Consider the following 12,432-nt stretch of genomic DNA (forward strand, 5'->3'; position numbering starts at 1 on the left):
GCATGGAACAAACTCCATGGGGAAAGGAAACAACACAGGAACATGAAAAATGGAGCCTAATTTTTACTGGTCCTAAGTGGAAATTATAATGGCTACACTACAGAAGTCCTTGGATCATTTCCAGCCTGGCAGGAGTTATTTCTCAGTTGTCTGAAGGCAATTCTCTGCCTGGATCAGAGGAGGGGTCCTCTGCAGAGGTACCCACCCAACCCAGGCACAGAAACCAGGCTGGGTGATGCTGAAGATTCATCGTTCTCTTTGCGTGACGAGCAGAGAATTCGGTGCCCGGGATTAATGAGCATGTGCAGCTGCCAGGGATCCACCTGGCAGGAAAGCGCTCGGCTGGGCTGCTGGCGGAACGGCTGCGTGCCACGAAAATGTAAACAGCCAGGCCTGGGCTTGGGCAAATCAGAGAGGGAAATGCTGGGGCAAATCGCTTCCATACTTACATGTAAGAGACAACACACCCGGCTGAGCCGATGGCACACGGCATCCCCCCAGGACAGCTCTGGCCCCCTCCCTTATTCTACAACTCAGTCGAGGGTCCGAGCTGCTCCTGACCTTGGTCAGGGCTCTGGTCAGGAGACGAGCATGCTGCCCAGGGGCAAGGGAGGCCAAATGGTGCACAGCAAAGAGGATTTTGCTTCTAAAGCAGAGCCAGAAGTATAAAAATATCGGCAGCGAAGGGAGGCTGAACGGCTTCAGCTGCCGAGCTCTGGAGTGATGTCCCTGGCCTGGAGAGGAGGCAGCGGGTACAGAGGACAGAGGGAAGGTGGTGGCATTGGCCACGGCTCCATGGGCAGGATGGGCGGCCAGGGACTGGGATTGTCCCCCGGCTCTGGAGGGGACCCACTGGGCACAAAAACCGCCACAGCTGGGCAAAGCAAAGGCTCCATCGGCCCATTGCTGCACGGCAGATGAAATCAGAAGCAACCAAGCAAATTTCTCTGCAAATAGATGGAGAAAGACAGGCAGCTCTGTAATTCACCCGTCAATTCAGTTCAATTAAATTATCTTCTGAGGAGGCTATTAAAGGCTTTTTTAACAGATGTGCTGTGGAAGACAGAGCGACAGCAGCCTGGAAAATGGCTCCTAAAGTCACATCTACCTTCCTCCCATGTCTCTTGATACAAATTTGGCACACGGCTGAGTTTAATATGAGCGCAGCCCTGATGGCTCTGCTCCCCAAAGCTGCTCCCGTGGGAGGTCACCCCTACCAGGGACCCACTGGGGACCAGAGCTGTTGTGTCCCCTGCTTGGAGGGACCCCCAGCCTAAAGCTGCTTCAAGAAAGCCAAGACACAGAGGAGATCCCAAGGCTCGTTTGTGGGGGCAGCATCTCCCATTGGCTTCAACCAGTCCGCCTACTGGGACCAATTTATGGCATTGCACATCACGGGATGCGTGACGGAGCCAAGCCTGAGTTTCATCTTTTCCCTTCTTCTACCTAACCCCACCAACCCCGCTGAAATCCTACGGAGAGCGACAGCCCCGCTGCATCCCAGCCGCTGCCAGCTGCTCTCCGTGCCAGTGACATTTAGCTAATCAATAGGATTTAATTACGAGTCAGGCTAATGGGGCTGCCGATTAATGCCACGCTTGAGGCATACAGGAATCACAGGAGACAGATTCGTTCCATCATTTGCCCCAGGATGAGCTGTCCACCCAGTTAACAGGCTCCCTGCTGCCCAAAAACCAGCCTGAGCACCTATTCCCAGGCCAAGGGCATCCCATTCCAAATGGGGAAAACTCCGTGCTTCCCCCTGCACAGCCAAGAGGAGACATGCAGATGGGAATTTCCCTGCAGTGATAAATATTGATGAACAAATTCATAAGCAACACTCAGTGTAGACCTCCAGCGCTTGGCTTCCTTTGGAGGGGGGAGCATCCAAATGCTCGGCAGGGTAGAAAGAAACTCCTGGGTGTTTTGTAGCGGCGGCTGCAGCCCAGGGATGCTCATATGGGCAGCGCCTGCCCTGCCTGGGGCCAGGGAGCTGCCTGCACCACTGCCTGAAGCTCACCCAGGGCATCTTCCTCCTGACCAACGCAGCTACAGGACAGCAGAGCCTCATAGAATCATAGAACAGAATCACAGAACGGTTTGGGTTAAGGGACCTTCACAGCTCACCCAGTGCCACCCCTGCCATGACAGGGACATCTTCACCAGCTCAGGTTGCTCAGAGCCCCGTCCAGCCTGGCCTGGGATGTCTCCAGGGATGGTTCATCCACCACCTCTCTGCCCAACCAGGGTCAGGCTCTCATCACCCTCAGGGCAACAATTTCTTCCTCATGTCTAGTCTGAATCTCCCTCCTTTAGTTTAAAACCATCACCCCTTGTCCTTTCAGCGTCTGCACTGCCTTGCACCCCTACAGATCCCCTGTAGCAGGTTATGATATTGCTCCACGCAGCAGCTCAGGCTTTTGCAGGATGGAACAGAAAAAGAAACCCCCATCTGCACCACGGCAGGGCGTGCAACAGCACAGTGAAGGTGACAACCAGCTGCTGTGGGGACAGGCACAGCGGCTGCCCCACCTGCCAAGACTAAACTGCACTCGCTGAAGGCAACGTAGAAGTGTAGGACTGTGCTAAGAGGTCAAGGCTGGAGGTGGATGCTCCTCAAGTGTGCCATGGCCTCCCCTCAGCCCGCAGAGGCGGGACTGGCCTCACATCCAGATGTGGTTAACAGCTGTCCTGCACTCGATACGCTCACCTTCGGGAGGACACGGGACCCTCGCTGCCGCAGCTGGAGCCTGCAGAGCTGCCGGGTGCTTGCTGCCTTCCGAAATCAGCAGGCAAGATCTGTGTATGCTCTTAGGGAAACCAAGGCACCAAGCGCTTCACTCCTGGTGTAAGCAGACAGCGTGGGGACAGTCCCACCCCTACCAGCTTCCGTAACTCCCACAACAAAGCAAACCTCTCTCATTCCCTATTCCTGCTCCAGCCAAACCTGGGATACAGGCTGGCCTGAGGGTCTGGAAACACCCAGCATCTCGCAGATCCCACTGGGAATGTCCAAGAAGCACCCCAGCTGTCCCCAGGCAGCAGGACAAACCCCGCCGGTTGTCCCGACCTCCTGCACAATGCAGGAGCTGATGGCTGCAGAGCAGAAAATTGGTGGCAGAGCATGACTGATTGGATTTAACCTGTCACTGGTGCCTCTAAGAGCCCACTAACCCCCTTCCCGCTCCCCAGGAGCCGATCATGTGCCTCAGGAGGGACATTGGCTGATATAAAACTGCTGGCAAACAAAATAAACAGAACCAAAAAGATCTAAATGGAGAGAGGGGTCTGGGAGGGTTATCAAAGAGAGGAAGAAAAACACTTCTCCCTTGACTGAAATAATCCAGGAGTGACTGAGGCTCTGGGGGCTGCTGGAGTTGGGACACGTCCCTTCTGGGGGCCTGAGACATCGTACCAAAGACTATGGCCACACCAGTCCCAGCCCAGACCCAAGGGTCATGCACCGTGACCGTGCTGTGTACGTGTGCGTGGACCCAGCGCGTCCTGGCCACCGTGTCGCCTCCTCTACAGCACTAATTCCAACGTCTGCACTAATTCTAATGTCTACACAGCCAATGCCGGCTCCCAGCGCCGGCAGCCAGGGTCCTGGCCCTTACCTTTTTGTAGTCAAGTTTTGGCAGCTTTCCCCAGGCGAGAGATGAAATGAGAGCGAGCAGATGGCAATGTAAATAAAAGAGAAAAATGGGAGAATGAGAGCAGAATGGAAATGAACAGGATTCAAACGCTTGAATGTCAGAGCGGTGAGGGGGTTTTTTACACACCCCATAAGCAGGGGTGATGCCGGTGCCACGGGGTGCCCCCAGCCCCGTGGGATGGGGTCTGTGACCACTATTCCTGTGCACCCGGGTGGGCACCGGGGTTTCCCTTTGCCGGCCCTGCCTTTGCTCTCGCTGCTGCTGGATCTATCACTTCCCGCTCGCAGGTCTCCTTCCTCCCTGTCTTCCACCCACTGCAAACCCAATTAGAAATCTCCTCCTTGGCAGCGCTCCCGAGCGCGCCGAGGGAAGCCTGACCCAGAGGCTGGTGGAGAATTCATGGGCGACAGGCAGGGGGGCGGCGGGTAGGGAAGCAAAGCCCAGCGGCTGCCTCATCCCTGTCCCGTCCCTGCCCCAGGAGCTGGGGCTGCTGCACTGGCCCCCCAGCCAGGAGCAGCTCCAGGGGCAGAAGCCTCCACGCTCAGCCCAAAACCGAGCTTTTGTGCTCAAGGTCTTATTCCAGAACAGTGGGGTGGAGACGTGCGCCCCAGTCCCCAGTGCAGGGGGCTCTGGGGTGGGGGCTGCAAATGAGCCAGTTGCAGCTGGAGGGGAGAGGAGCATCCGACAAAGGCAAACGGTGTGGGCTGATCCTCTGGGGGCTCAGCTCACAGCCCATTCTCCTGCAGGTTCTCCTGGCTTCTGTAAAATCCTTCCACCCCTTCCCAACATCTACGGGGACTTAGATGACCCGGAGCCCTCATTGCTCTGGACCTGGTGCTGGTGGAGCAGAAAGGAGCTGAGCAGTGCCCAGAGGCACCTTCCACAGGCCTGGAGGCAGAATCAGGACCTCAGTTATCTGTTTCTCCTCCAAAATGTGCCAAAAAATAGCCCTAATTGCTTCAATCATGCAGACGGCAAAGGCGCTGAGGCAGAGCACTTTGTGGCAGCGATTAGCAGCATTTAAAAGAGCCATTTATAAACTGACAGCCGGTCAAGTAAATAACAACACTGGGTTGGGTGCTATTCTAAAAAGCATCAATAGCTGCAACCTTCTCGTCACAGGGATGAGCAGCTGTCCCTGTCCCGTTGGAAACACCCAGAAAGGCAGAGCTGGAGGGGAAGGAGAGGGCAGCGGCACGGGGTGTTGGGATGAATGCGGAGCTGCAAAGGGATGGTTGCAGCTGGGGACACCAGAGCCCCCAGTGCAGCCCAGGGACGGGGGACACCCAGCTGTCCCCACATGCTGCCCTCACTGTGGCATTTGGCCAGGCTCTGGCCAAATGAACAGGACAAAGGTGGCAGAGGTGGCAGCTCCGGGCATACTTGGTCGTTGCCCAGCGCTCAGACATACCTTGGCTTTATTGATCGTGCAGTGCAGTGCGTTGTTTTCTTGATCGTAGAGCAAGCTGAAATCCAGCGTCCCCAGCGTGGCTGCAAAGGAGAAAATATGTGATTAACCCGCGGGGCCCAGCAAACACTGCTGATTCTCCCTCGGAGCACAGGAGGAGGGGATGAAGATGCTAGAGAATGGCTGCAGATGCTGTAAAACATCATGCATCCTCCTGTCACGCCTGTTATGAAACACAAAACACAGCTCCATGCTGGGAGGCTGGTGGTCGAGGGGTTGGCATAGCCCTGGGAGAGGAGCCAGAGAGAGGAAGGGCTGCAGCACATGGCTTTGCCTCGCTGGGCTTCCACACAGGTCACCCCATCGATCAGCAGCTTCTCGTTCCCAGGACCTGAAGGACCTTCCCTGGGAAGATGCAGGCACGGCTGGGACACGGACGAGACCCACTGCTGGCACATCTCCCCATCCAGTGCCACCGGAATTCCCAGAACACGTATTCGCACACCGACACCTTCAAACAAATGAGCCACCAATGGGATCCCTTCCCAGCTCCAGTTTGGCTGCAAACTGTAAATTAAACCCAGTGAGAACAGAAATAACTTCATGGTTAAAGTGAAAAACACCAACAGTTTTTAACCAGAGCAGCATTTTCTCATGGCATCCGCAATCCGGGAATGCAGCAACAAGGAAGCTCCTGAGACGGGACCACGGGGAGGGGGCAGGAGACCAGAACAAACCACAAGAGTCTCAGCAGCAGAAGAGCATTTGACTCGAGAAATTCTTTCCCTTTGGACAACCTGAGCAAATTGCGCTAATGCAAAGCAGAAGAAAAGCTTTAAAAAGACTGGCTTTCCAAAAACATGACTTAACATTCTCAAAGGCTCCTGAATCTGATTCACACACCAAAGCCTGGACGCAGAGCAGCATCTTCCCGACACAGCTTCACCTGCCACCAGCCTGGAACTTCCAGGGTGGCTCTGGACTCCACAACCCACACTTTTCCGCACCCACCGTCCCCAAAAGGGGTCTGCCCGGCCCTGCGCAGCATCCCACCGCTGTTTCCAAGGTAACTGCACCTTCCCACCGCACACACGGGTTGAGAGCAGGGGGAAAAAATACCCAAATAAAAACCAGAACAATTTTGCTTAATATCAAAGCAGGGTTTGCTGCCTGGGAGGTAAGTTAGATGAACTTTGTGGCAGGAAATAAGGTGCTTTTTTCCAGCGTAAATAGCCTCTACAGCAAGGTGCCCCGGGAGGCAGTGGATATTCAGGGGGCTGGAACCTTCCTGCTGCAATTTCACAGCGATCTTCCAGCCCTAACACAAGTGAGCTACAGGTTTGCCTGCTAGCAAATAAAAATCATTGCGCCGGAGCAAATACCTCGCCTTCAAAGCAGAGTAAATATTCAGAGATTTCTGGCAGAATAATGTACCCCTCCTTGCTCTGGAGTAATTTCACGGCACATTAGTTATCAGTTTAGGCAAGTCATAAATCAGTGGGGTTTACCTGCCAGGGCTCAGGGGAGATGGAAATAATACAGCATGAGGCCAAACCTGCAACACCTCGTGTGTCATCTCTGGGTTTGGCCCAAATGGATCTTTCCAGACCCATTACTGAACAAACTCACTCCACATCATGCAAGGAGGAGGAAGGCACAGCAGAGTCCCGGCGATGGGGAGCTCACGGCCATGTACAACAACATCAGAGCCCAAACCGGGGGACCAGCACAGCCCAATGTGTAGCAGGAGGCTCCGTGGCACACGGGCGAGAGCTAAGTCAGCGAAATTCAGCAAATCTGCATTTTTGCTCAAGAGCGGAAGATGAAGCCGCCGGTTTCGGAGCCTCAGCAATTCCACCTGCCCTTTAATCAGCTGCTTCCCAGCCCCGCCGCCCGGTCCTCCCAAGTTCAAGCTGTTATTTTATTTTTATCACAGAAGGGCGCCCGTGGCTTAGCCTGCTGGATTTGGCAATTTATAAAACAAATTAAAAGCTTGGCGTGAAAACAGACTCCGGGCAGGAAATACTGACAAAGCCTCCTGTCCCCTCGGCGCTGCAACCTGCCCCAGGGGCGAGGGCAGCGGGGTCCCTGCTCCGGCAAGATGGGCAAAACCCAAAAGCACCGTCACACGGCAGCAGACGCTTGTTTTGCGGTTGGAGACTAAAGTCCTGGTGGACCATGAGGAAACCTGGAGCAGTTCCCACTCACCTCGGAGCTGCCAGCAGATGGGAGGGCACAGACAGGCTGCGTGGGTCCCCCAGCCCTGCCAGGCTCCCACCCCAGCTCTCCTCCAGCCCTGGAGGGGTTTTCCTCTACACAGGGATGTTTCTTCATTGGTGGCGAGTCTTGATTCCAAAGAGGGATGTGGGAACATCAGCAGAATGTGCGCTAATTGCTTTAAAACGCGGCTGTATGGAGATGACAAGAGGGATCAGGGTAACGTGGGGTTTGGCAGCCAAGGTGCCGCGACGGTGCCGAGGGCAAGCGCTGCCCGAGCCAGGACTCAGCGGGCAGCGGATGCTGAGGACACGTCCCCGCCGGAGCAGACCGTCTGTGGTCCCCATTACCTCCCAGGGATGTGTCACTGGGCGATGGATCAGCACAGCCGTGAATTGCAGAATCATCTTGGTTGGAAAAGAGCCTCAAGATCATCAACTCCAACCATTAACCCAACACTGACACTACCCCATGTCTCTAAAAACCTCATCTCCGTGTCTGTTCAACCCCTCCAGGGATGGTGACTCCACCACTGCCCTGGGCAGCCTGTCCCAATGCCCGATAACCCCTTCTGGGAATAAATTGTTCCCAATATCCAATCTCAACCTCCCCACAGCAGCTCCATGTAAATGCCCTGGGAGCCAGCCCTGGGCTCCTGGATTGGGCAGCACCAATACACTAGCACAGATCTCACTGCTCCTGCAACCCACCAGCAGCACATCCAGCCCGGCTGCAGGAGACCCAACATCTCCAGCCCAAAGCCTCCACGCTACAGGGATGCACCCAGCTCCGAAAAGAGCCCCCACAAAGCAGTCAAACCTTCTCCACTTGCTTTCCCCCTCCCACCTGTCCTCGCAGCTGAGATGCAACTCGATTGTGCTCTTAATTAGGGGAGCGAGTGCCTAAAAAAGAAAACGGCAGCAATTAGACTCAAAGCGTTCTTCCTAGATGTATTTAACTCGACTGGGCTATTCTGAACGCTGCCCTCTAATCACACAGGCTGCAAATAAAAAAATACAAATAAATGTGTTTGTCAGGCATTACAAAGGCAGCTCTGCGCTCTCCAGACAGCAGGCAGGATGTATCATTATTATTACAATTATTCTGCTCCAATGATAAAATAACCATTAGGAGAACTGAACTCATTAGCAGGTTCTGACCCTCCTTCCCCTCCCTGAATTGGGAGAGATTGATGGGAAGATGCCGACCAGGGTCTGGCATTTAACACGGGCTCTAAAAAGGAAGATAAATCTGACTTGCACAGGAATGCAGTCTCTTCTCCCACTAACCTTTGGGCATTTTGATTAATTCAGTGGGCTACAAAATTATGAGAGGCCAGCATAACCGGCAGATGTGTCTCTGGGCTTAGCCGTGGGATCCAGCGAGCGTGCCGGCGGGCAGCGCCGCGTCCTGGCACAGCACCGCCACCCCCCTTCTTGGTGGAGTCGGCAGAAATTGTTTATTAACTGACATTTCCCATCAGCGCCCAGGGTGATGGGGAGGCTGAAGTAGCTTCTATTTATACCTGCGGGATGAAAGGCAAAAGGAGGCGATAAATCTGTGCTCTGCTCCCTTAGCCAGCCCCTGTCCTTGCAGGTGATGTGCCCTTGTCTGGCCCACGCAGGGCGGCAGATGCGCCCCCTCGGTGGCCTGGGACATCCCAGGGAGAAGAGCTGCTCAGCACAAGAGATGCTCAAGACATGGAAGAGGCACCAACATTCTCAGAACAGACCCAAAAGCTTTGGCAAAGAAGGAAGCGATGATTGAGTGTGCTCCTTACCTTCGAAAGTCCGGGAAGCTTTCGCATCGCGACTGCCATTAGGAAGCCCAGCAAGGCTCTACACTGGCAGAAATTGAGGTGTGCACAAAGAAACCCACTATAGAACTAATTAAAAAGAAGTCCAAAAGCCTTAAGTCCCTCTGCTTATCACCATTGCTGCTCCCAAGATAATCTGCTCATGGATTTTGTGCCAGGGAGATCAGAGTGGAGCAGTAAAAAGACTGCTGGGGATTGTCTGGATTAGCTCTCCCTTACAGAAAGCACAGGTTCAGTAACCTTCAGGCTGGGTATTTTTTAATGCACTATAAAAGATAGGTCCCTATTCTTCCATTGCTTTAATTTTCCTCTGCAATTGAGATAATTTTAAAGGTCCTGAAAGGCAGCAAGTAATTCTGTGCACTTACAGCCCCATGTAAAATGTCGGTAAATGACTCCTCAAGAGGAACAGAAATTACTTCTTGCCATTTCCAAGCAGGGCTGCTGAAATCGCTTTGCCGGGTGGCTGTGTGCGCTCCTGCCTTCCCACCTGCGGCAGCACCTCATCCCAGCCCATCGGCACCAGGACAATTCACGGACTGAGCCGCTGGGCCATGGGGAGCCCCAAAAGCCCCCAGGGTCACCCCCAGAAAACAGCACCATCGGCCCCAGCAGCATCCTGAGTTTGCCCAGCACCCACAGCACTCCCGCTCCCTGCACAGACCTGTTTGGGCTGGTGCTCAAGACTCGTGTTACTTTACAGGTCTTTTCAGCGATGGATCCTGCAAGGTGCTGAGTCGAAGTGCTGCAGACCCTGATGGCTGCGAGTCCTCAGGTCTGACAGTAGCACCGACCTGTGGCACAAACCCACAGCCACAGGCATCACTGAGGGCTTTGGCATCGGCTGGAGAAGGTGGTGGAGGCAGGTGGAAACAGGACACTTCTGAAAGTCAGCATCACCAGCAGCTACTCCATGAAAAACGTGTCCTGTGGAAGGTTCTGGGATGTGTCCAGGGGGAGCTCACCACGCTGGGACACAGACATCCCCATCGGCACCTGGACCGTGTGGTGCCAGTTGGACTCTGGTCAGGGCAGAACATTCCCAGTCCTGCACAAAAACCCAGTGGGGAGCAGCACAGGGGCAGGAGAACCTGCTTCCTCAGGAGCTCCATGGAAGTGCTTGAATTCAACATGACCACGAGTGAGGAATGAGTACAACTCCTCTTTCTTGTAACCGTTCCCTGCCTTGTCGTGGATTTTTCACTTAAAATCTACAGCAATTAATAGTTCTTCATTTTGGCTACACAGCGCCAGCCCCTGGCAAGCTCTGGAGCAGGGAGATGCTTCTTTGTGAGGCTGGTTGATGGATGCTCATCAGCTCTTCTGTCTTCTCCAGGAGGAGTGTTCAGATGAACACTTATCTGCTCAGAACAGTTCAGAGATGCAATTATGTTTTACAGCACTAAATGGTCCCTGATGTCAGCAGCAATTAGACTTTCAGCAATTTCAATTTAGAGATGGCCTTCAAATCTCTTCCTCTCTCTCCCTTTAATGAAATACGGTATTGCAATTAACAACCCCCCCAAAATTGCCTTCAGTGTTAAATACAAAGATGAAAGATTCGGGAACCCCCTGGGCTCAAGCGTGTTGGAGCGAGGGGTGTCAGTGAAGGGACGAGAGCAGCAGCAGGGAAGGGAGGATCCTCCTCCAGCCGAATATCGTCCTGCACGTGGGGACCAGGGGACGGTGACGGGCTGGGGACACTGCTGGGACGGAGGCAGCCAGGCAGGAGCAGGGCCCCTTGTTAACCAGGAGCCATGTGGCTCCTTCATTAGCAGAGGGGCTCTTCCTCAGCCATCTGGGGGCTGAAGGCTCCTCAGTGGACCAGGAGCATGTGCAGCCTCTGCCCAGATCACTGGCGGTGCAGGAGAAGGTGAGAGCTCACCCCATGCCAGCGCCGTCCCAATACCTGCGTATCCCGCGAGAAACCAGACAGGAGCTAATTCAAATCACCCCAATTAACACCTGCATCTCCCTTGGGAGGGCTACAAGCTCCCTGATGCCCTTAAACTGGGGTACAACACCACCTGGTACCTAAACACACGTCCTTGGTGCGGGCAGCTCCAGCCGTGGTGTGGCTGGCAAAGCCACGCTCCAGGCTCTGCTGAAATCAGCGGTGGCTTGTTTAGTTTCCTGAGTAAAAACCACTTGTTCTGGCCTTATCTGGATTGAAAAGACGATTCAAAGGTTATAAATAGCAGTAGCAGCATATGCTAAGGAGCTGCGTTTCAGAAGTAAATATCCTCATCGTCTCAATGCACATTTCCCCTCGTTGTCTCTCCTGCCTCCTCCCGACTGGCCAGAAGCATCACCAGGTGACTTGCAAACCCTGCACCCCTTAAGACCTTCATTCTTTTATACATCTTCAGGCAGCCAGTAATTAATATCTGCATGACGGCTTTGCTTGCCTAATTACCTTCTTTGCTCAAAATTAGAGTCTTCCTAAATAACTTCTGTGGCGCTGCTTGCAGCAGGCGCCACGAGCAGCCGCGCACCAGGACAGGCCTCTCAGCTGTAGTTTGGAGAAGTTGTCTTAGGCTGCTGCAGCTCAGGAGCTCACGAGCCCGCTCCTCCCATGAATACAGCTGGATACACTGTACAACTGGCTGCGTTTGTACATGTATAACCAGCCCCGGAGCACTGACAGGAACAGTATGGGGCAGCTCTGCCCGAAACGCCAGCTCCCGCTGCAGCCCCTGCTCTCGGGCTGCCTCCCCATCCGAAACCCAGAGCCAAACCCGGACAGAGGAGGGAGGAAATTCCAGCACCGCAGCCTCACTCCAAAACCGAACAGCAGCTCTGGGGAACAGAACATTTTGTCAAGGGCTAGAAACTAGCTTGCACAGGATTTCAGAGACCTTTAAAGATCCCTCGGGTACAAATTCCCGCTGGTGCTGCAGCCGGGAGATCACAGCCACCCGAGGGACAGCGACTTATGTGGAACTGGGGTGATGGGAGGCGAGACCCAGCTCCTCGCAGGTGGCACATTGCCACCTAGCTGGCATTTGCTGATTTTCCTTGTGAGCCAAGTTCCCTTGGCAGCGGGTGGGACACATCCCTGGTGACTGGGGACCCCAGGGGAACCAAAGGTGAGGTGAGGGTGTCCCTAGGCAGTCGGAGTGAATCCTCCCCTTTCCAGCCCTAAATCTGGGCTGGTGCTCTCAGCTCACAGCAGAAGTCAGCGCAGGTCCAAGGGCACCAAACTGCCCTTCCGTGGCGTTTGCACCAAACGTGTGTTTTCCCAGCTCTCCTGCCCCATTCCCCCTCCTCAGCCGCTCCGTTGGGGACAGACCTGCTGTGGGATGAGCCCCACTCCGTGCAGCTTGAGCTCAGTC

General features: G+C 54.4%; 1 protein-coding gene across 1 annotated transcript in view; it reads right to left on the reverse strand.

The window, feature by feature from the left end:
- The window catches only part of DOC2B (double C2 domain beta), a gene marked incomplete at both ends in the record, with an annotated part of 28,012 nt that overhangs the window by 11,959 nt on the left and 3,621 nt on the right, over nucleotides 1–12,432 (reverse strand). The window contains one exon of the mRNA XM_080357043.1: nucleotides 5,068–5,147. Coding sequence (XP_080213169.1) covers nucleotides 5,068–5,147 — 80 coding nt within the window. The remainder of the gene's footprint in view (nucleotides 1–5,067; nucleotides 5,148–12,432) is intronic.

Source organism: Nesoenas mayeri, assembly GCF_963082525.1.
Source record: "Nesoenas mayeri genome assembly, chromosome: 20".
NCBI lineage: Eukaryota > Metazoa > Chordata > Aves > Columbiformes > Columbidae > Nesoenas > Nesoenas mayeri.